We start from the raw sequence: 25247 nt of genomic DNA, 5'->3' as shown, positions 1-25247 counted from the left end.
TACGTGAACGAAAACGCTGGTACAGTTTACTTAAGTTTTCCTTATGGAGTTTGTAGTAATGGTAAGAGCATAATGTTTTCCTACGAAAAATGTAAAATGTTTTTTCCCACTAAATTATGATTACGTTCGCATTATAACTTGTGGATTCTTGTCGTGAAATTATGCTTTAAAACTCAGAAGTGAGACAGTTTAACTGCAAATCAAAGCGGCTTATGGAGCACAAATGGAGCTCCCTCATTTTCGGCCTAAATGTGTTTGGCCACCCTTGTATACAGAAGTTCATTACATCCCTGCAGCTGTAGACATTAACCCACTTTAAGATGTCTTTTTCACATGGGACTGCCATAATTAGTTCAAAATGGGTTTTATTTATTAGTCTTATATTTTTATAGACATTTGAGTCAATATCAAGTAAGTAGAAATGTTCCTTAAATGGATTAGTGAACTGTGATTGAGGTGTACTCCAGTGTTTGTTTAGAGATAACCTGTATAATTAAATGGAAAGTCAAGATTGTCTGTCCAGCTCAGATAAAGATTACTTAGTGCTTTTTCACTGCCTCTCTATAAAGGGGCATTTTGGTTCTTTGCCATCATCCTACATTCAATATGTATACTAGATAACATCAGTCTGAGAAAACGTTGTGATTTTAGTACTTACTGTGAAAACCTAATTAAAATGTGTCCCCTTGAAACTAGTGCACAACTGATAATCTAGGTGATGCTGATATGCAATCTCTTTTGCTCACAGTCCTTTGGATTATAGCAACAAAGCAAAAAGTAATACATACTGCAACACTGCATAACATAGGTGCAACATAAGATCTAAGCACATCATATACATAAATGATACATTTCCACTCAGACATTAATTTTGAGAATAATATTTTTTCAAGAATAATATTGGAATGGCAAGTTCATTCTTGAATCATTGTGGCACATGGAATGCCTTTCGACAAAAAAATTCCACAACATGTCAAGATCAACCTTCAATTTCCAGTGCTGCTCTTTGGCAGACTGAGGCAGCAGGCAGCCCAGGCCCTGAAGACCACCAGAAGGGAAAGGTTAAGTGTCTCTTCTAGTCGAGGGATTTGACAAGTTGCTTGTCTGGACATACTAAACCCCCATTGTGAGTGCTTGGGATGGTTTTCCTATCATTTTCTCTGTCAGGCTGCATGCTATGAAATCCACTCACACTTAGAGTGAGAGTCTGAGGGAGGAACCTCTGTCTGGTGTTTGTGTTATACAGGAGCTTGTTTTGTTGTTGTTGTTGTTTGTTTTTGGAATCTGTAGATTATTTCTGTTGACATTTCCATAGAGCACAATGACAATGCTGTAAAAAGCAAAGCAGCACTTTAAATCAGTTGTGTGTTTTTGCTCTGTGTGGATGCTGGGTGTTAGAAGTGAGTTTGGAAAAGGAGTCAAGTTCAGCAAGTATAGGGAAAACCCTAACGCAGGTGTCTTAACCTGTTTACATTGCTATCTATATACATATGGCATCTATAAACAGAGTCTTCCAAAAATATTCAACCATTCAAGTCATTAGATTTATTTGTATTACAAATGACAGAAATGATATTTTGTTCTGTGTGATATTTTATTTTATAAAACTCACTCTCAAAATGATTTAAATTGATATTGGTTTTATCTAAGAAAATATTCTGTGACAAATTGCTACCTGAAACACTTTCTGGAATGCTGTCTACAACCTTCTATGCTGTGTAAGCTCCAAGTTCTCAGAGTTGAAAGATATTGCTGTAATGAGAACACAGTGGGCTTTCAGTTGATCTCCACCTGTGAATCATTAAAAAAGTTAACCTTTTCTGAAAAAAGGTCATCTTTCAAATCTCATCATCAGACTAAGAAGGGGAGTTCTGATGGAAGCCACAGAGATGCCAACAATCACTTTGTTGGAACTACAGAATTCAGGGGTTGAGACTGGAATGAAAGTTAGCCAGTTAATAATATCAAGAGATCTGCATACAACTGGTTTGTATGGGAGAGTGGGTATAGAGGAGCCATTACGCAAGAAAAAAGCATACATGAATGTCTGCAAATTGCCAGAAAACACCAGAGTGACCTATCTGAACTGTGGAATTCATGTCTGGCACAATTTACCAGTTACGGGTTAAGGTACTCGACTTGTAATCAGAAGGTTGCCAGTTAAAGCCCCACCATGGTCACGTTGCCACAGTTGGGTCCATGAGCAAGGCCCTTATCCCTTAATTGCTCAAGTCGTGTTCAGTAATAATTGTAGGTCACAAAAATGTCAGCTAAATGCTGTAAATGGAATAAGGTATTGTGGGTAGATGAGACAAAAATTCAAAACACTGTGTCTGGCACACATCTGACACTGCCCATTCCTCAGTAAGCACCATTCAAACAGTGAAGTACGCTGGTTGCAGCATCATGATGTGTACTTGCTTTTTTTCACCTGGTACTGGGCATCAGGGATAAAATTGAAAAAATCAAGAATGGTGCATAATACAGGGAGATGCTGCAAGACAGTCTGCTTCAGTCTGCCAAAAAACTAAAACTAAAGTCCATATGTCAATCCAATCAAGAATCTATGCCACTATTTAAAAATTGCAGTGCACAAGCCTCATCCAACTAACCGAACGTAAACCACTCCCAAATTGCTGGTAGAAATGTAGCTCAACAGACTTAAACCAGTTATTGCAGCAGAATGTGCTAGTCTAATGGGGCTGAATACTTATGCAAGCAGGATTTTTATGTTTTATGTTTTTGTAAAAGATGTGCCGACAAATGAATTTTGACTTTGAAAATGTAATGGTGTATTGATTTGCATTAAAACTATTCGCTGATAGAATCCATTTGTCATTTGGACGCTAGATGAATCTAACAACTTATGAAGGGGTTGAATAATTGTGAAAGGTACTGTAGCTATTTTATAGTGAAATAATAATAATTGTATACCACTAATATTTTGAGATACATGCATAACAGAAGTAATAATATTCTGGTATTCCCCACCCTTACTTATCCCTCCAAATATCAGAAAAATATATAACATAGTCCATATTCTCCTGTAGGAATAAAGGTGGAGAAGATACCAGACGGCCCAAGAACCAGTGCCCCACTTTGTCTTCTCCCAGAGCTGACCTATCATATCCCCAATGCAGACCATCTCTTTCTGAGAGACACCAGTGATGTCTCAGTGGGAAACCTTAGCTGGCAGCTGCAGAAACAAGCTTTCATCATGACTGGGCTAGCTGGGCATCCAGCCATGAATGTCAGCTATGGGCCAATGTCTGTGGAGCAGGCTATCCCTCTGGAGCTGCTCCATGCTCAACACAAGGTCCGAGCCTTCTTCTTATTCGCCAGGTGCATTCCTCATCCCCTGTCATACGAGTGGTAGTTTATGCCACAAGCAAGACAGAGGTTATAAATGATGTTTTAGGCCAAGTGAGTTCAGGTCTTAGTGCGGATGGGTAAATATACATCACAGCGCCTGGCTTCTGGGAACCAGAGGAAGTCCGAGGTGCCTCTGCTGTTCCTGCAAATGGAGGCTTCTGCTTGGCCAGTTTGACGGAGCCAGCGTAGTTCACTCCAGGCAGTGCCAGCTGGTCCAGCTGGGAGATGAGAGGGGATTCTCGGGGGACTGTGGTGGAGGTCTATTACTACACCAGGCCCAGTCCCACCACCTTGTGTCTCCCTCGGGACAGTGAACAGTGGCAGCCTCGTGGTTTGCAGGAGACAGGGCTCTGAATCCAACATGAAGAAAATTGGCAATGTGAATCTCCTATGCTCACCTCCTGGGAACCCCACATTTATGCAGCTGTGTCTAGGTGGAACTGTGATTGTGCAGACCTGCTCAAAACCTCTGAAGAACCCAAACATCACCACTTTCTACATCTTCATGTCTAGTACATCCAGTGTAGAGCACTTTTTATACTTTATAGGTGGGTACTTTAAACATGTTTATTTACATCCCTTTATGTGTTATGCAGGTACAAAGTCAGTATAGCTGTATAGTTTGTCAGTATAGCTGTATGTTTAATAAAATAGACTCCTTATTTTGTTACTGGCTACTCAGTGGTTCAATTATTATTACATTAATCTCCTACTGTCTGGTGGTGTGCATAAATTTGATATTAATGAACTAGGAAAAGGATTTACTGTGTTCAGGAGTATTTGATTTTCTCTGAAGACATTACAATTATGGGACTTTTCCCTCTAGAAGATCATTTCTGGTCAGGCTAAAATAAGATAACTGAGTAGGGAGCACACTGGGGCCTGACACAGCAGTTTGTTTTTGAAAATGTCATATATTGCCTTGTGTGTGTCCCTACAGCAATTCTACCTTATAGCTGAGAGAAGTTTGTGTTTCCACTCTGTATACAGATTACAGCATCATAATAAAGTACTACCAGCTCAATTCATTTATCTAACTGCAGAAGTTTCAAAGGCATAATTCCATAAATAGGAAAATAATGGAGAGATTAGTTGGCAGCATTCATTTCTTAACATTCCATTATTTGTGTGGGTTTTCTCTCCATAAATAATGCATCAACTTAATGGAGCAAGAAAACAAATACCTAATAACTACTTGACTCCTTTGGGCAGAGACGATCTTATTACAGAAGGAGCTGTCGTGCAAAAGCACATAGTGCAATCTGTTTTCTCCAGCCTACAGCCTACAGAGGCAAAACACAGATGAGTGAAGTTGGTTTTATTTTCATGGACAGAAATGCTGTTCTTTTGTTCTTTTATGGGGCTCTTTGGAATTTTTTGTAGTATCTGGAGTTTGTTGCACTGATTGTCCAGAACTACAAGATATAAACTTATATATTACAAATGTGACATCCTAAACTATGTTCTATTCCACAATCTGTTATTGAGTTACTCATAAAGAACAGTTAAGTTGCAGTTGATCACCAGCCCACTTGACCTAAAAACCAGGTTAGAGCGCATGTTCTAAGATGAGCATGATGTGAAGCACATAAATCTGAGTGGCACCTTAGACTTTAGTCCCCCTCCCCACATGAGCGCGCGCACACACACACACACACACACACACACACACACACACACACACACACACACACACACACACACACACACACACACACACACATATATATCAAAGTTATGCATTGCCAGCAGAAGCTGCTGCACTAACCCTGCCCTCTCAAAAGGACATTCCTTTCAGAGAGGGGTTAAGCCAAAGCAGGACCCAGTTTCGTGAAGAGATTGATTTTATCCTGGGAAAACTCTCTGCCCCACTTCACTCCTCTCTCCAAGATTGAGTCCAAACCCACAGGGTTATGATGGGTAATCCCAGCACTGATTGAAAATTAGTGGAGTTGGAAACTCTTTGGAGACCTATTGGATCTATTCTCTATTTGGGACAATTGCTGTTGCAGTTCTGTAAATTAATAGCTGCTATTGGGGCAGTCCTCTGGATGTAAATGACTCAGACTCATACCTATTAAACAACTTAAGAAAGTAATTTCCATTTATATATAACTAAGGCCTGTTTCTCAGAAATGAATCTATATTAAGATTACAAACAGGAAGTTACAAACAATGGGAGAATAAACAAAACATGTTAGAATTCCACAAGGTTGGCCAAAAATGATAAAGGATATTCTATTCTATTCTATTCTATTCTATTCTACACAAGGATATCAGCACTGTTCTCTAGCAGCTACTAGTGGTTGCTGATTTGTGTCAGTGATTTATTCCATCAAGAGCCCCACTGCAGATTCTGCTGAGCCCTTTCTTTAGTTATGCATACAATGCCTGTTCTTTAGGCATGTTGAAAACAGGCCACACATACAGATGTGCTCTCTTACTTTCCCTCTCTCGTTCTCTCTCCTACTGTTTCTCACTTCGCTCTAGTCCTGTCTCCATCTCTTTGAAGGAGCAACTTATCAGAGGGACTGAAACCCATTCTGGAATCAAATGTATCTGTGCAATCTACAAAGTGAACAACCACAGGCATCATGTGGCCTTGGTGGCACATGACTGCTTGGATGATGTAATAATTTACTCAGCATTCTTGAAATCCAACATTAATCCTGATTTGCTATCACTGCTCCTCTACCAGCCTCTGTTGCTGAGAGACTGTGGAAAGCCCATCTCAGAGAACACATTAGAGTTGGCTGATATGGACTGATATCAAGAATTACTGAGTTCTTCCCTAATCTCATTCAATTCTAATACTAATTAAATGCATTTGCGTTTACTACTGACTCACTGTAAAATAATTGTCATAATGCTACAGTTATTATATTTATTATTATTATTATTATTATTACTGCTGTAGTTTTGGAGCTGGATACATTGTAGCTGAAATATTGCATTTTGTTCTTGAGTAAATGTCATACCACTGATATTTCATCGTGTTCATCAAAGGGACATCCAAAATGATGTGTTCCACTAGGGCTCACTTAAAGGCCCTTAGTGTTTAAAGGATTGCATTTTCATTCATATTACCGTTGCATATAAATGCTGCTTGTAAATGAGCATTTAGACACGCTCCATGAGAAAGGAGTACACTGGTAGTTGGTGGGAGGTGGTATGAATGCAGACCGAGACAGAGCGAAAGGGAGATGGATGAGGGCTGGGGCAGAGATAATGCAAGCTTGTCACAGTGCTGTCGGCCATGCTCATTCCTGGTTCCTGTGCCGACTGCTTCCCTGCCTGCTCTACTGTTACATGGCATAAGTTCCGGGGAATTTGAAAGGAGTCCGAGCCCTGCCCACGTCTCAGGCTGGTACACGACTCACTGCCGCTTGTCGTAAGCCTCACAGCTGGAGAGAGGGATGGGTGAAGAGTCTGGCTGGTGGGTGAAGCTGTGGAGAAAACAAAGGTGTTTGTCTGATTCTTCGGGCTGAGGAGAGTGGGCTCAGTCTCTAAGGGAAAGCCTTGATAAATGTTCCCTACAGTAACTCAGTGCTCGTTCCTGTGTTTAGTTTCTATACTGATGCTCATCAGAAGAGACTACTGCTGTGTGCATGGCTGCATGAACACAGTCTCAGTCTCGTGTTACCAGGCTTTCTTAGATGGAAATCTAAACTCACGTCGTGTATGCGCGACGCATGCTGGTGCAGTGGAGCATGGAGGGCTCTGGAAAAAAATGACCAACCAGAACTTTGAGAGAACTCCATGGGGGATCTGTCTGGCAGAATTCCGTGCTGCTCTGTTACGCTTCCGTCCATGGGCTGTAATGAGGGTTTGCTAGTGAATGTTTGTTTGAGAGAAGCGGTGGATCAATCAACCAGCAGATTAAATGAAAAAGGTTGCTCAGAGCTGACGGACAGTGATGGGAATGAGATGCACCAGATAGCTGAAAGCAGTATGTTGATTTTCTGTCTGTCAGGTTAACGTCTTCTACCTCAGCCCTGTCTCTGACACCACATCCTAACCTCTTTAACACAGTCAACACCCAAACACACACTCACTCACTCATTTCTGGTAGATTTGCCTTGACACAAAGTGAACCAAACAAATTTGCTTAGGTTTAAGTAAATACACTGTTAAGCCTAGGCAAAAATCTAGTAGATTTCACTGGAGATCCCTTTGAAGCTTCAGCTCCACAAAACCACATGCTGAGAATAGATATTCTCTACAAATCTTTACCAAGAATCAAATCTAGAGGATTGAATTTTCTTTTGAGATAACTTGGCCATAATAGTGATATGCAACTAAAGAGGCTTGAATCCAAAACAAATTTTTTCAGGTGTATACACGGCTTCAGCTTCAAACCTGTTTGCTTCTGTTGGACATAAACTCTACTTGTATGCATCCAACATGCTTGACTGATCATTACAATTGTTGGAGAGAGTGGGAGAGCGATGTCATACCTTCTATTCTAGAGAGTGATATCATAGTTTCTATTGTATAAAGCTCAGGTATTGGAAACTATGGCAAATGTGTTTGTAATGTATTTACAATCAGTTATGAAAGCTCTATGAAACAAATCTATTGTACTGACATAACTAGTGTCATTTCTCAAACATTTCCTTAGTTGTTCTACCCTTTAAGGAAGATGTATTATGGCATAAAAATGTAAGTTCACCAAACCTGTTTATGAAAGTAAAATGTTTTGGTTTTTTTTCCAGCTTTTCTGATATTGCCTCACAGCAGCTAGGTACCCAAAGGCTCTGTACAACAAATGCTGCATGAATACTACACCCATACCACACTGTCATAGCCTAATATACAACATTTATGACTGAACAGGCATTTTGGCATTTATGGTTGACAACAGCTCAACTGAGAATGTTATGGAATTGAATATGTTATAATGTTGAATGAGTGTGAGTGTGTGCGAGCGTGTGCATGTGTACATGTGAGTGCGTGAGAAATTGATCTGACAGGGCCACAGCAGAGAGAAGCATGTCATTCAGCACCCATAGACCCATAGATTCTCAGCTGTCCTGGACCCTAGGAGAGGGACTGACCTCCAAACCATCTCTGTCATCTGCCCAAGAAGGAGCACTTCCACTTTGAAAAAGCAAGTCTTTTCAAACACACCCTCCATTTATCATAGGTCTCTGGATATACCACTTTTGACAAAAGTTTTATTGTCATATGTAACACATTAAAGAATTACAAAACCACAAAGCAACAGACTGTAAAGAAGAGGTTAAATAAATAAAATGAACAAATAATTAAATTAAAGCGGTCTTCTGTTTTGATTGCCTCATTGTTCACATTGGAACAGCTGCTCAGACAACCTGTTCCCTCTGCTCCATGTTGGGATTTTGGAATGAAGACAAAGTGATGTGTTTTACTGTACACAACCGCAACTATTCTGAGCAAACATAAGCGGTTTGGTTAGGACTTTGTTAGATAATTTGAACAAATGACATTAATAAATAAATAAATAGGCTAATGTCTTAATTATTCAGTATAGATCCTTTCTGTGAGTGTTCTCATTATACTAAGCTTTCATTTGTGCTGTGCTGCCTTCTGTGGGTTTTTGGTCATTGTTAGCACAGTTAGCACTTTTTGAGATACCTCTTGGTTATAAAAGCACAACCAGTGATAGCTGCCTCTTAAAACACTGGGAGGACGTTTTGGATGTTGCACTTTTTTATATGCTTAACATGCAAAAAAGCTACATGCAAAACACGTTTTGTTTTGATATCGGACCTAAGCACATTTTTGGGTTCATAAGTTTTTGCTGTGAGTTGCTGTCTATTGGCGAACGCATTAAATATCGTCACACAAGTCATTTTGCGCCATTAGCCTGTAGGGAAATTGAGCTGTTTTTAACACTGTCAGGTTCACACTACATAAATATTTTAGAGTGTGTGTTAATACTGTGGTCAGGGCTGATTAACTTTTTCAAATGACATGTCATACAAGGAATTAGGGAGCATTAGAAACACTATTTACATAAATAATAAATTAAATTAGCACAAAGGTGCATTAGAGAGCCTATGAAAGGTGCTATAGGTGTACTTCCTATAACTGCTCTGAAGTCCATAATATACTGATGTAAGTGAGATTCTTTTAAGGGGTCCATCCTAACAGTGCCCATGTATGATCATGAGACTCAGACTCTGCTTTGTTATTTCCAGGGATTTGACCATCAGTGTTTCAATCCTGGCAGCAGACAACACCACCAGCCTCCACTTAGCACATCATTCCCCCACAAGCCTCCCCAAAACTCCACCACTCACTGGCTGACCCACTTATGTGTGATCCTGCCTGACACACTGGTGCATTATGCTTGGCAAAAAAAGACACACGTTCAGCGAAAAATTATAGCCGAGATCTCGCATCACAGCCCTGGCGTTGGCCTGTGAGGAGCTAAGTAGAGAAAATTCATCAGTGCTAAGAAATCCATGATACATGACAGGGATGATGGGATGGAAGTGGACTCTTTGGCTTTTCACCTCTAAAGCCTTGATTCACTGATGCGATTCACCTCAATTCACAGTGCGATTCACTATGATTCACTGCTCGATTCACCTTGATTCGCTGCTGGTTTTTCTGCAAAGTAGAGGGCATGGTGCAACTGGACTCAAATACTGTTTGCTTGATTGTTCATAGTCAAACATGATAATATTGAAATTATCAAATGAAAACAAACATTACACCATTCTATCCATTTACACATTCTAGTAGAACAAAGGCATTATTGACTTAATAATTATACCACTGACATATACAAAAATCTTCACATCCATAAAAACACATTCTGAGAATAGATATTCTCTAAAAACATGGGCACTTCACCTGTGCCTCGACACAAACCAGTTTGCTTCTTTTGGACATAAACTCTACTTGTATGCATCCAACCTGCTCACCTGGTCATTACAATTGTTACTGTAAGAGTGATGTGATATAACTTCTGTTCAGGTATAGGAAACTATGGTAAATGATTTTATAGTCTGTTATGACAGACTTATGAAACAAATCTATTGTACTGATAGATGTTCACAGCCTACATGCTCCCCTGGACGTTCTACCCTCAACCCCCTTTGTATTTGTTCATTGCTGAAATGCAATTGCTGAAACCTGTGGCATTACTGAAGCAAATATACACAAACTTCAAAAGGATAATAGATATGTGAACAGAACAAACTGAGAGTAAGCTTGCAGAGCACACATAAGAACTCCTGAAGTACCTTAATGCAGAACAACTACATCTCAACCTGTTTGATTGCCACACTGAATTCCATGATTTATACAGAAGCATGTCTAGTGATTGGGTGTGAATAGCTGTTTATATATACATATAATGTATAATGAAATTATTTCATTTGTTCCAGGCATGCATGCTTCATGTGTTTTGCGGCCAGATGTTGAAATCTGGCTCTGTCTGATTTACAGGGGATTGTTGGAGGTCCTGCAGCTGGAATTTGAATTTCCCAGCAGGAAATTGAACAGCTGGAGACCTAGATAATCTCATGGCGTCTGGAGCTGCCTGCAAACATGATCCAGGAGGAGGGCATCATGAGGATTTATACAATCTAGAGGGAGTATGTGAGCATAGCTGCTATCACTATGTTGAGTCTGCAACTGCATGTGTGTGTACATGCGCCCGTGTGTATGTGTGTGCATATATTGTCTGATTAATTCCATATAGCTAAAGGTGCATACACTGCTATCTCCTTAAAGATAAACTTTGTAGATGCTTTTATACATACCTTCAGGTACAAAAGCAAAATAACCCATGCAGATGATTAATGAGTTTCTGTGGAGCTTGGTGTTGGTGGGTGGGTGTGGGTGTTGATGGTTGGATGTGAGTGTGGGTGTTGTTGGGTGGGTGGGTGTGGCCGTTGGTGGTTGGATGTGGGTTTGGGTGTGGGTGGATGGGTGTGGGTGTTGGTCAAGGGTGTGGTTATGGTTGTTGGTGGCTGGGTGTAGATTTGGGTGTTGGTGTTATTTGTCCCAGGGCTCAGAGCCAGCTTCTCTGCCCTTTGTCTTTAATCTCCTCTCTCATGGCTCTGGTTCAGGTGAGCATGCTCTAATTCAGTCCTATTGAAATTGATGTTCATTTAGAAGATGCTACGCCTTTCAGGATTAACCAAATCCACCGCTAAAAGGATGCACCATATGCCTAAAGTTTTCCTTATGTCACATTAACCACATGTCCCCATCAATGAAAGTTAGATTTGTTATTTCATTTTAAGCAGTAGGCTAAACTGTACAGGGAAAAGACTGTGAGAGGTTTGATTGTTACTAGCCAAAGTGGAACATAATATTGTTTCTGAAATATCACTGGACTCAGGAAGCAAGATTTTGTCTTTAACTTTCCAAAGCACAGTCACCATCTGTCTGGCTGTGTACAGAGGATTGCTGAATGACATCTGGCAGGGATAGGAGCTAAATCAGCCCTCAGACCTAATCGGCACAAGCACATCAGTCACGTGCACAGTGCACAGCAGAGGCGTCATCAGAGAGTAGCCGACGTGAAACCCTGTTCCACGCAATACTCGATGTGTTCCACAGGGGGCTGAGCCTGACAGAACAGGTTTACCGAGTCAATTACCTCTGAATTTTGATAGACACAAATGAGGTCTTGTAGGTAGGTATAAGATGCACATTACAGCTCATGTTTTGTAAAGTCCATTATTTTATGTAATTTCACTGAATTTAAGTTGCTGTTGTGATGTAAACGTTTGCAAAATTAAAAGCTACAGAGCAAAGCACTCTTCTAAGATCATCAAGTTTCACCGATAGTGTCAATCTAAAATCCAAATAGGGCCAAATAGGATGTGCTGGTGCCCTGTTCAGGAAGCTGCTGAACACAGCCGTGCTGACTGCTGACTGGAAAGAAGGTGTTGGTGCCGGTGACGGTGGTGCTGGGAGTCTCACTCGCCGCAGGTCCGCCGCCGAAGGCACCCTGAAGGTACGGCATGTCCCGCAGCATCCTGGCCGCCCACTGCTCCCACAATTACACTCGCCATGTGCCGCTCATTACCACCCTAACACCCTCGATAAATGACATCTCCATTACGGCTGGCAGTGCCGAGAGCTCGGGAGTCGTACTGAGAGAGATCACTAACAAGCCCCACTGCTCGGCTACCCATTACATATCAGAGACTTCAAAAAAAGAGAGTGGAGAGAGATAGAGAGACAGACCCGGACAGAGAGACCCAGTAGCCTTGGAGAGAGTCTGTGCTTTTTCTTAACCACAGCACATCCTTGCCCCAGGGGCCTGTCTTTTCTTTGCGTGTTTATTATGAAGAGCCAAGACCTTTATCCGGTTATTATTGGATCATTCTCTTGAGTCTCCTTTCCCAGGGCCACAATGGTTTAACAGAGGCTTTAAAGTGCTTAAAGGGGTCAGATTTCAAAATGAATCTGTACTCCACACTCTCAGTTCATTTCTTGTCTAGGGTGCCCCAAACATCAGACACACTCACTCACTCACTCACACACACACACACACACACACACACACACACACACACACACACACACACACACAGAGAAAGAGAGAAAAACCAACATAAATCATAAATCATAAACATTCAGTGACAGAGATTAAACGACTAGCCAGGCCAGGGATTTCTAGACACTACTACAACGACATACACACAAAATCACACGCACACACACAAGCACGCAGACACACACACTCATGCACACACACTACACTACTGTACTATGGACCCTTGAATACATGAAGAATAGTGGTGCTGATGGTTTTTTAATGATTATTTTGACTGAGAAACAGACTAATTGTTTGAGAATCTGAAAGGCCATGAAGCATCAAGAGGAAAATGGAGGTAACAGCAGTAATAGATTTCCTAAATGAGACAGTAGAGCCATATGGAGGAGCCATTTCTGCTGTATTACAGTGCCTTTTACAGCTACATTAGTATAAAGCTGCTAAACTTGGTGGTGATGATTTTCACACTGTGGATGTGTCTGTGCCTTAAAATAGTATGATTTAACAATAGTATAACAAATGTAACCATTGTTTTACAGTATAGCAGTCAGCTAAATTAAGAATGTCTTCAAAAATGTGTTATTCCTAGTTTGTAATATACATTAATTGCTATATTTATAAATGCTTTTATTGCATCCAAGTTTTAATTTACTTAGTTGAGTCTTATTACACAGTGGAAGCCAGTGTATACATTCCTAGCATCAAACCATATTAAATAGTTTTTTTCTTTCTCTCTCTCTCTCTCTCTCTCTCTCTCTCTCTCTCTCTCTCTCTCTCTCTCTCTCTCTCTCTTTCTCTCTCTCACACATACACACACACACACACACACACACACACACACACACACACACACACACACACACACACACACACACACTCACACACACACAAAGGTGCCTAAGAAGTGTGAGAGCCTATATCTGATTGGAGAAGAGACAAGAGGCAGGGTGAGGATGATGGTAAACTTCACCTACAGCTACCTGAGTGCCCAGCTGGAGATCAGCGTGTGGGTGCCCCACCTTCCCCTGCAGGTGGACATACCTGACCCCGAGCTCAGCCAGATCAAGGGCTGGAGGGTGCCCGTCTCTGGGTACAAGAAATTAGACTTTAGCATGTGTGTCAAACTGAATCTTTACAAGACATGTGACATGGTTTATTTACTCAACATGAAGTCATGAATAAGTTTTATGCATTTGCATATTTGACTGCTGCAAAATCATGGAAATGTCTCAATTGTGTGAACTTTTAAAAACAAGACAGTACTCTGTACTCTATGGGAACATAATGTAAAAAATTTTTTTAATGTACAATATTTTTTAAAGTAATTTTTTATATGTGATTATACGTTAATTGCTTTGGACACACTCTCTAATGCTTATTGAAAAAGTTTTGAATTATTTCTGAATTTCTTGGATTTCCACATGAATGATTACTTAAATGTAATTCAGTATACATATATCATGAGAGTAAAGAAACAAAACATGTCTTCAACAAACAGTACACAACATTCCATTCCAACATTTTATTAAGTGCCTTATTATTCTTAAATATATGGTTTGAACAAGGTCAATGATGGAAAAAGTACAACATTAGACATAACTCTTTATTATTTTATCATTATTGCTTAAAAATTGATAAGATCACATTTTAGGTCCCTTTCAAGATAATTCCAACAGGATCACAAATCTTCTCTTGCAAATTTTCTCTCTTTCTCTTCTCATTGCAAATTTGCAATGCCTCATACAGACATTTTCTTTCAAAAGTATCACCAAGTGTTCTTGTTAGTGAGAGAAAAGTTAGTAGAGGAGATATTCTCCGTTTTCCTGGGTGGAGATATATACTGTAGAGATGAGAGACGTTGCAGCTGGGACACTGCAGGTAGCCAAGAGAGAAAATGAGGAGGGAAAGAGACGGCGTGAGGAAGATGGAGTGAGGGAGACAGAAAGAAGGAGACGGAAGGAGAGAGTCTGAGCGAGCTGCAAGAAATGCTGCTTCTCATTTTCTCCCCATGTCCCTAAGAGCGAGCTGGGGCAGTGAGAGGATGATGAGAGGAAGGGCAGAGGTTGCTTGCTGCAGTACCAGCACCGCCGCATCCAGGTATTGGTGACCTTCACGGCTGAGAGCGCTCACTCGGAAGCTCCTTCCCCTGTGTACTTCCTGGGCTCTGGCTGACTGGTGGACATCTCTCGGTTGATCCGCTACTCTCTGTGGGTGGGAGATGTGAGTGTGGCCCAGCTGCAGGCAGGAACGGTGCTCAGTGGCAGGGCTCCTGGAATCACCAGAGTGCCGGGAATTCTTCTTAAAGGAAAAAGCTTTCTACAGTTTAGCTTTTTATGCAGCAATGACAATATTTGACTGTGCATTTTTAATCGTTTCTTTTTTCTGTATACTTATGGAAACACAAAGCTGTACCAACGAGATTTGTGGAGATGTGTGCAGATCATGATTCCTTTTGATGCAGTTCCCGGTTTTACTCTTCTTCTCTTTCACTCCTGGCCAGGTGATGTCGCTGCTGTTGGACTCGGTCCTGGCTGAGAGGGTGTGGTGCGGGTGCTGGATGATAAAGTGAGTATCACTGAGCTAGGAGTGCAGCTGGTCTCGGGCCTCTCACTGAACCTGCAGCTCAGCACAGGCAGCAGCAGGGCCATTGTGGCCACTACCACCACGCAGGACACCATGCACAACCCCAAACAGGTACACCACCATCACACAGGACACCATGCACAACCCCAAACAGGTACACCACCAACACAAAGGACGCCTTGCACAACACCAAACGGGTACAGTACCATTACACAGGACACCATGCACAACCCCAAATGGATACAGCACCATTACACAGGACGCCATGCACAACCAGAAAAAGGGTACACCACCACCACAAAGGACACCATGCACAACCCCAAACAGTTCCACCACCATCACACAGGACACCATGCACAACTCCAAACAGGTATACCACCATCACACAGGACACCATGCACAACTCCAAACAGGTATACCACCATCACACAGGACACCATGCACAACTCCAAACAGGTGTACCACCATCACACAGGACACCATGCACAACTCCAAACAGGTATACCACCATCACACAGAACACCATGCACAACTCCAAACGGGTACACCACCACCACCACACAGGACACCATGCACAACTCCAAACAGGTATACCACCATCACACAGGACACCATGCACAACTCCAAACAGGTATACCACCATCACACAGGACACCATGCACAACTCCAAACAGGTACATCACCACCACACAGGACACCATGCACAACCCCAAACAGGTATACCACCATCACACAGGACACCATGCACAACTCCAAACAGGTGTACCACCATCACACAGGACACCATGCACAACTCCAAACAGGTATACCACCATCACACAGAACACCATGCACAACTCCAAACGGGTACACCACCACCACACAGGACACCATGCACAACTCCAAACAGGTATACCACCATCACACAGGACACCATGCACAACTCCAAACGGGTGTACCACCATCACACAGGACACCATGCACAACTCCAAACAGGTATACCACCATCACACAGAACACCATGCACAACTCCAAACGGGTACACCACCACCACACAGGACACCATGCACAACTCCAAACAGGTATACCACCATCACACAGGACACCATGCACAACTCCAAACAGGTACATCACCACCACACAGGACACCATGCACAACTCCAAACAGGTATACCACCATCACACAGGACACCATGCACAACCCCAAACAGGTATACCACCATCACACAGGACACCATGCACAACTCCAAACAGGTATACCACCATCACACAGGACACCATGCACAACTCCAAACAGGTACATCACCACCACACAGGACACCATGCACAACTCCAAACAGGTATACCACCATCACACAGGACACCATGCACAACTCCAAACAGGTACATCACCACCTTGCAGGACACCATGCACAACTCCAAACAGGTACATCACCACCTTGCAGGACACCATGCACAAGCCCAAACAGGACATTCACCAGCAACAAAAGAACCTGGTGTCTGCAAGAGTAATGTGAAGCGGTTGGCTCTTTGGAGCATCTGGTGGCTGATATTATCTGTCCATAAAGAATGGCTACTCACAAGACTTGCAGCATGCTGAGAACTCAATAATATACACAGATTAATAGAGTTAGCACTTTCACTGGGCAAGAATCACATTTTATGAAATGTGTCAGGGAAAACCATTAGATGCTCTAAATTCCTTTAGATGACAGCCAATTCAGTGCCGGCATTTTAGTAATATGGCCATTTGGTTGACCCAGTCAATATCAGGCTATTAGCACTCAGCGTGCGGCTTCATCCGTTTATGTGACAGCCTCCACTAGTGCAGCTCCACAGGCTATGCATAATGTATTTTACCTCAAAATATAGGACAGCCTGTGGCAGTAGTTGTTCATGGATGTTCGTTCTACATCTTGTTACAGTGATTACTCACTGCCCTCTGGTGCTTTTTCAGATGGGTTTCTTTTATTTTCCTTTTTTAACCCATAAATATTGATCCATATGGTTAAGTAGAACTCACTGTAGCAGACTTTTTTAGGGATACCGTGTACTGTTTCCAGACTTGGAGCTAATTAATAAAAGATTAACATGTTAATTTCCTTGAACACGACACTAATTGTCTTGGTTATACATATCTTATCAGCAACACCGCAAATGGAATGCCTTTCACGTGACATTGTCTACAATGCCTTCTCCTACGTGCTTCCCCGCTCATTAAGCCCAAGGATACTGAATATAGACAATCATCTTAAGCCCTTATGTGCTGTAACCTGGGTTTCTTGGTCTTGCATCATAGATGGCAGTGGTTGCTTGCTGGGTGCTGTTCAGAGATGGCTCTCAGGCTCCCCTTGACCTGTTCGATCCCAGCGGCTACATGCTCACCCTCAACTCCTTGGATAAGAGGGTAGCGTCAGTGCGGATGGTTCCGGGCCCTGCCGTGGTGGCAGAAGCAGAAGGACAGGCCCTGCTGCTCCGAGCGGAACTGGCCATCTGTGACACCTGTCAGAAATCCAAACGCAAGAGCGCGCTGGCCACAGGCACAGGCAACGTCAGGGTCAAATTTCTGTCGGCAGAGCAGCGGGGTGGAGTGAGAAGGAGGACATGGGCTGGCGCCCGGGGTCTGGCTGACCATGGTACCTGCACTGAACCTGTGGACAGTGAGTCCAAAGTGAGCTTGACTTCCTCTCATGGCCTGGTTGAAATCCCCAGGAATACATTTACTGGCATGCAAGAGAACACCATCAGAGAGATAACCACAACCTCAAACAAGTCAAGCCTGCTAGAGCCAATTGGAATGCCTGTGTCCAGTAATGGCCAGCCAGTAATGTGGGGAAGCGTGGGACTGTTGCTGGAACGGTTGACCCAGCAAATGTTCAGAGGAAGAACTACAGCGACCTTTACTGATAGCTCAGAGAAGAAAACCAAGGAGCACCCACGCTTAGCGGAAAACAATTTGGTAGGGCCATTTGTTTTTTACAGACTTGGAGTTCTGCATCTACTCACTAGTAGTGGTCTCCTGCTTGGCAGTCATAGCCTTCCTGCTTAACTGTGCCACTCACAGTGCGAGGTCACGCAGTAAGAACCCCCCAGAGCAGTGCCAAGGCCCTGATCAGAACAGGCATCAGTGGGTCTGCCTGGGCATAGCTGCAGAGCAAGACAGAGCTAAGCCAATTGCAACCACATACAAGCAGCAGGTGCCAAGTACTGCAGAGATGCCAAGAGGCATGGAAAAGCAGAGGCCCACAGAGAGGCCCAGAGCTACAGAGATGCCAAAGCAAAAGACATGCTTGCAGTATCAAGTGAGGAATGGCCCACCATCCTGGGGAGGATTGCCACCCTGCCCCTGAGAGACTCTATTGCAGTTAGATCAGCCAGTGCACTGGCAGAGCCAGTACACAGTGAACCACTGCATTCTTCGACTAGCAAAAGGAACCAGGTTTGAATAAAATTGACATTCGGCACTTGGCTGTGCTCAAGTGGAATGGGCTGGAGTTCAGTTGGATGAGCCAAGCTGCTAAAGAGGCAACAGGTGCCAGTCAAGCAATTTTAGCCAATCAAGGAAACCTATGCAGTCCTGTTGGGACAGCCAATCAGAGAGTTTGTTTGAGATGGGTGCAATCATGCAGTGGATTGTTCTGAGGCAAAAACATCTCTCCCTGAAACTCTGTGGCCAGTGGTTACACCAGTACTGCAGTGGAAACGACAGTAAACCAGGGGAATGAAAGTGTGTGTGGTGGAGGGTTAATTATATTAAATACAGTTTTCTTAATGAGAGGTTAAACATGGGACCTCTTTGTGATTTAAATAATTATACACCAACAGAATTATTCTGTATTTTTGCTAGTTTTGTACATTTTTATGAGGAAAAGTAGAGACAAAAATTCTCTCACGTAGAGATTTACAAAAATCTTAACAAAAGTGTTTTTTAAAAATATCAATATTAAAATTCTGGCTGCTGTATAATTTGCATTTTGACATTAGTTCTTCGTAAGTGTATATGTTTATATTTAATGTCTACTGTATTAAACATTTGAGAATGATACAAAGAATGTATTATTTTAGTAAAATAGGTTTTGCTGTCACAAAATCAAATAAACTACATAAGCTATATCTATCACTTTATACATAATTTCTAATATCATATATTTCAAGGTCATATTTTATGAATATGACTATGACTATGATTATGTATGTGACTATGAGATTGTTGATAGCAGTGCAGTGTGTCCAAAACTTCCTGTGTTCATCTGCTTGAAGAATAACTCCACTGTCCCTTGTCTCTGTTGATTGTGTCCCAGTGTAGACGAGTTTCTGTTGCCTGTAACCTGTTCACCAGCATCTCTCTCTCTAACTCTCTCTGCAAGCTAGATGTAGAAGGACAAGAATCTTTACCTGCACACACTTCTCCATTATTCTGATAGTGCTTCAATACGGGGCAGGTGAAGGCAGTGTCATGCCTCTACGGAAAAGAAGTATTGATAACACTCTCGAGTCGAAGCTGCAGCATTGCATCCTCAAATTGCATTTCAGCGTGGGGTGCAGTAACAGTGCTGGTCTTAAACAAGCTCAGATAATCTGATACACTGAAGTCCTTGGAAACTGTGGATTTGTCCGAAAAGGAAATAGCATCATCTCCTGCATCTGCTTTGAGTAGATTTCCTGAGCAGCTCAAAATAGTCCGTCTGAAAAGTGCTTTTTTTTCATGTTAGGCTTTTATATTAAAAGTATCAGAATCACATATTAATGCAGCCTAGAGAATTGTCAACAAAGGTTCAAAGGAACCTTTAGAATCCAAAACAGATTTTGAGTCACAACATGTAACTCCACCACAAAAGAAAACAATGGTTTGCATCTGTTTCAATGGCCTACAAAAAATGTTTAAATATGGGGGGAAAAAGAATGGAAGAATCAATTTTTTAGAAGTACAGGAAACATATGACTCTCAAGCCACTGTTACAGTGACCTCTTAATCAGATATCAGATATTCTGTTGACATATCTAAGGGATTAATGTCATTGTGTTTCTGGATTAACATGCATTAGTAGACCAGACCCCTCCTCACACCACAGTGTACACAGAGCCTGCTGACTTACAATGTAGGCTGAAAACACCACATCTTCTCTTGATACATCAATGTTCGTGTGTATAGGACTATTGATATCCCATGTGAAAAATTAGTTCAGTTGATTTGTTTGGAAACAAAGAAGGGTTGGACAGAGATCTGCATCAAACGTTCTGAAGAAACGAAAGGCAGCAGTCAGGCCTCAGGCGCTTGTCCTCTTGTGAAACACAAAGCTGCATGAACAAAGAGGAGTGAAAAGGCAACAGTGTCACAGTGCGTGGTGGCAGGGCGAGATGAAGGCCCCACCACAGTCCTGTAGGAGTGCAAGCTGCAGACATCAGCGGCTGAAAGCAGGCCTTGGTGCGTCCTCCCCACATCAGAGCGTGCTCTACATCTACACTCTGGAGCCTTTGAACGTGAAAGCAAAGGGAGAAGGACTCTGTAGCCTCCGAGGAGAAACTTAAAAACCTAGGCAGGCAGCAGAGTCTTTTGAGGATTGATAAGGGAGCGAAGGTGAATGGTAAACACGGGAGGGAAGAGAAAGCAATTGATTTTTAAGAGGAAACGGTGAGGCGGTATCGAATGCAGGGCCGCGGGAGCTGAGTAATGAACAACAGAACATGTCCCATGAGGGAGAAAGGGGTCAGAGGACACGAGTGAAACAGACAAGGACAAGCTCTCTCTCTCTCTCTCTCTCTCTCTCTCCCCCCCCCTCTCTCTCTTTTTCTGTCTCTCCCTCTTTCACTGGGTCTCCATCCAGAGGATGAATGCTAGGTGCTGAAGTGTGAGAACATAGCTTTTTCTATGATTTGTTGGGTGTGTTCAGACTTGGCAACTTTGGTTCTGTTAAAACAAACCCTGGTGCGATTGCTCTGGTAGTGTGTAGAGCAAGCATGCACCTTTCAAACCCTGGTGCACGCAAGATAAGCAGACAAGGAGCCCTTGAACAGGCTGGACTCAGTCCAATTCCAAACAAGCTCTGGTGTAGTTGGTTTGAAGTATGAACACAGTATAAACCAAAAACACCGAATTAACCAAACAGGACATATCACAAAATACAGAGAAATTCCTGGTGCTCTTGACATGCATTTACCATGGTTGGTTGGTTGTTATTAACATAGTTATAATAGTTATATAGTTATAATCACAAAATATGTATCGTAAAAGCTATCCAATCAGTGTTAGATATGTCAGGGTGAACACTAAGCAAACTAGGACCAAAGCAAACTACTAAGGACACTTAGCAAACTAGGACCAAAAAGGAACCAATAATTTTGTTCTTTTGTCCAGACCAAGGCAACCATATTACATATATAAACACACCATTAGACGTAGGTTACTCACCACTCAGTATGACACCCTTATACATGGCTTAATAGAATATGAAATATATCTTGTTTTATGCTGGGCTATTGTATGATTCATTTTATGCCTTGGTCATGGAAAGATGGAGCTAATTTTATTCATTATTTTCAAATACATCATTTAGGCCATCATTTGAACAGTTACTGAATCACAGTGATTTTTCGTATTTTTTTAGTGTAAATTAAGTATTTAATGTCTCTTAGCGAGTTTTTGGACTTAGAGCTGTGTGATATTCTACAAAAGGAATATTAAAAAGCCCCCTTTAAAGTAATTATATTGAACTGCCAAAGGTACATCAGGTGTAATTAATCTAATGCACCGCCAATTCATGCGGTAGTCTATACAGAAATGAGAATTTCTACTTGGCTTTTCTTTTAGGAAGCTTTAAGAGGCTCTGGGGAGGTTGACGATTTCTAGAGAGTAGCATTTTTGACTTCAGAAACAGGATTTGGACTCCAATCACGAGATTTAAAAGATAAGTTCTGCTGCCTCCAGCTTCTACACTAATCCCACCAGTGTGCTCGGATATCTTTAGTGTGCCAGACATGCTGTTTTCTTACCTAACACAGTAGCATGTTTGCTGTACAACACCATTCATATGTAAACTATAGTGTCTCTGAAGCAATAGTATGGGTATATCAGATTTAAATGTCAATTTACATATCAAAATGAGGTGAACATGTTTATTTGTTGTTAAAGAACTTAAGCCACCCACATGCACTTAATAAAGTGTGCACTTGTCCGTAATGAATTTTAGTGAAAAGAATGATCAGGGGAGTTGAGGACTCATGGAAGAGCTAGAAATTATTTCTCTTTTCACAGGAAAGCACATTTGGACAAATCGGCTGCTTCAATCCGTACAGTTTATTTCAATCCCGTCTCCTATTTCACGACTGGCAAGTGCAGCTTGTGTTCCTTATCTATTTGATCTATGACAGCCTGTTATTCCTCTCCACACTCTACAGCTGCTGTCTCACGGACCGAGACCCTGGCCTGCCACATCCACACTGCTCCAGCAAACACATATCACCCAGCACCGAACACAGCCGTGTCTTGCTCTCTGTTTTTGTCAAAGTCACTCACACATGCTGCTTGAAAACACATAAGGTATAATCAAACACACCACACACACTTCCCCCACAAAAACAATATAAATCCATATTGCCTGTCACTTTGATGTTCTTAACCTGTATTTTGAAACAGTATCGGGGGCAAATACTACATGACAAATAGCAAAAGGGTGTGATTTCTTTTTAACAACAGGACATAAAACATTGGTCCAGAGGATAACTATGAATAAATTCTCCACTAAGAGTTTTCCTTTGAGCTTTGAATGTTGCTAGGACATTAACCCTAATATGATCAGTGGCTATTCCGAGTGGCTATTGAAGAGAAGGTCACTTTTAATAGAATTTGTATAACTAGGTATCGTTGTTGCTTTTTAAGTCAGTAGTTAGGAGCATTCAGGAGGCACAAATGATGATGTGCATGTGCGGATCGAGCACAGTGTGAAGGAGCTGTCGCATGAAACACGCTCCCATGCTGGGTGAGGATGCTGGTGACAGCAGGAGCCCTGCTGAGGAGGGGCTGCAGGGTTTAGGGGCTGACGAGAGCGACAGTGTTGACACAAGTGCTCATAAAGAATTCAGCTCTCTCAACTCCCGCTGCAAGCGCGGCAGAAAATGATGGTAAATATGTAGTGACAGCCAATCTATCACTCCAGTTGTATTACCCCACAATTATTCCTTTTAGTATATGTCAGCCCATGTCTGGCTTTTTGAGGTCTTTTTGCAGTTAGTGAATAGTTGGGGCACGGCAAAGCAATTTGCATTTCTATAAACTGAAGGCTACTGCAAGAACAAAGTCCCTTTAGTCTGAGTCTTCATTTTAGTCCTTCCTGTGTGTTGTTCCTGCCCCATATGGTGGAGGCTATTATCAGTGCATAAAATGGAGCTGCTGATTTATCCCCTGTCGCTGGTGACACATCCGTTCACTGATAGTCTCATCAGAGCTGTTTCCCCATTGCATGAAATATGGTTCTACTCTGCCGCCTTTTCTCACCTTTGAGTAGTGAAGCTACCAGCAGCTTGGGGCAGGGCCTAGTGCTGGAATGGACAACCCAGAGCTCTGTGTGCATGGTTCCGCCTGTTCGCTGCCACCGACCTCTCAACCTGTCAAGGGTGTGGTGGGCTTCAGCCAGCTTTGCCCCCCAGGGCAGTAGTCTATCAGTGGTCATCTCTTAGCCATCAGCAGTACTATCTCCCAGGCGGCTGAGAGCCTATTTGTTCCGCGAGAGTGCCGCTCTGCTCTTACACCACAGAGGCCCTGGGTGCTGATCAATGAGACGACAGTGATATCCGAGTGGCACCCGGGAGTATTTGCTTCAGTAGGATGTTTTTTGTTGCATTAGCTTCTTGAGGTGAACTTAGAGATGGCTCCCTGGGACAGCACTGTGAGACCTAGTTTTTGTTCCGTCTTTCTGTCTTTCTATTTCTCGCTCTCCCTTGAGAGATGGTTATTGATGTTTCTTCTGCAGATCAGGAAAGAAAGAAACAAACAAACAAAAAACCAAGCAAAAAAAAGAAAAAAAAAAGAAAGAAGCTCTAACAGAACAATCTGCATACTAGATCACTTCAGCACAGCAAAAGCTCTGTCATCGCTGATTCACTGCCATGTGCTGCAGATGCACTGAATTTGCTCTAACGGCCCCATTGTTCATGTTAACAAAATGTCTTTTAAAATAATCATTCTCAGTGTGTCCATTTAATCACCTTTCGCAGTTAGCATGCCTGTGGTGCTTCGAGTTAATAGGAAGATGCTAGTACCTCTTGGGCAGGTGCGTGGAAAACCTCCATGCAGGAGACAGCCAAAACCGATCAGTCTGCAGTGGGCAATTGCAACAGCAGCCGGCAGTAACCAGGTGGCCAGCTGGGCCCGTGGGCTGGGAACGGCAGTGGCGGTCCATGATGAGCGTGGGGCATGTGTGCCCTGCAAGCACACAAGTATGGCTTACGTCAGCTGGCACCAGCACATGGCAGAAATCGCACACAGTTGTTTCTGCTGATCAAAAGCTGGCAACGGGTGGTGGCTGTCGGGAGGTACAGCTGCAGAGGGAAAGGGGCGTGTTGATGATGGAGCCCTGTGAAGTCAGGACCACATAGACAGGTGTCAAACTGCTGGACAGAGCTGCTGCCACTGTGTGGGGTGAGTAGGGATAACTCTCTCTCAGGATGATGAGCATATTCTAACCTCCTGGGCATAGAGAGGATCATCTTAAAAACACTTCTAGCTCATGTAGACAGGTTTGAAGGTAGAAATGAGCACAGTCATAGAGTCAGGATTTTTTTGTTTTTTGTTTGCAGTTTGCAAAAGAGT

The 25247-nt window shown here is 42.5% G+C and overlaps 1 protein-coding gene across 1 annotated transcript; it reads left to right on the top strand.

Moving 5' to 3' along the window:
* On the top strand, positions 1-24936 carry si:dkey-1d7.3 (transmembrane protein 132D; the record flags this gene model as incomplete). The annotated part of the gene is given in 15 exon segments (XM_035527134.1): positions 1-61; positions 3051-3332; positions 3335-3710; positions 3712-3975; positions 12220-12334; positions 13786-13994; positions 14736-14758; positions 14919-15165; positions 15377-15419; positions 15422-15574; positions 17742-18412; positions 18414-18732; positions 18735-18882; positions 18885-18974; positions 24653-24936. Coding segments are annotated over 15 exon segments (3285 nt in total), but the record flags the coding sequence as incomplete, so codon positions are not given.
* Positions 24937-25247: the final 311 nt, after the last annotated feature.

The sequence above is a fragment of the Electrophorus electricus genome, chromosome 6, assembly GCF_013358815.1.
Source record: "Electrophorus electricus isolate fEleEle1 chromosome 6, fEleEle1.pri, whole genome shotgun sequence".
Classification (NCBI taxonomy): domain Eukaryota; kingdom Metazoa; phylum Chordata; class Actinopteri; order Gymnotiformes; family Gymnotidae; genus Electrophorus; species Electrophorus electricus.
This window is presented reverse-complemented; position numbering and strand designations above follow the sequence as displayed.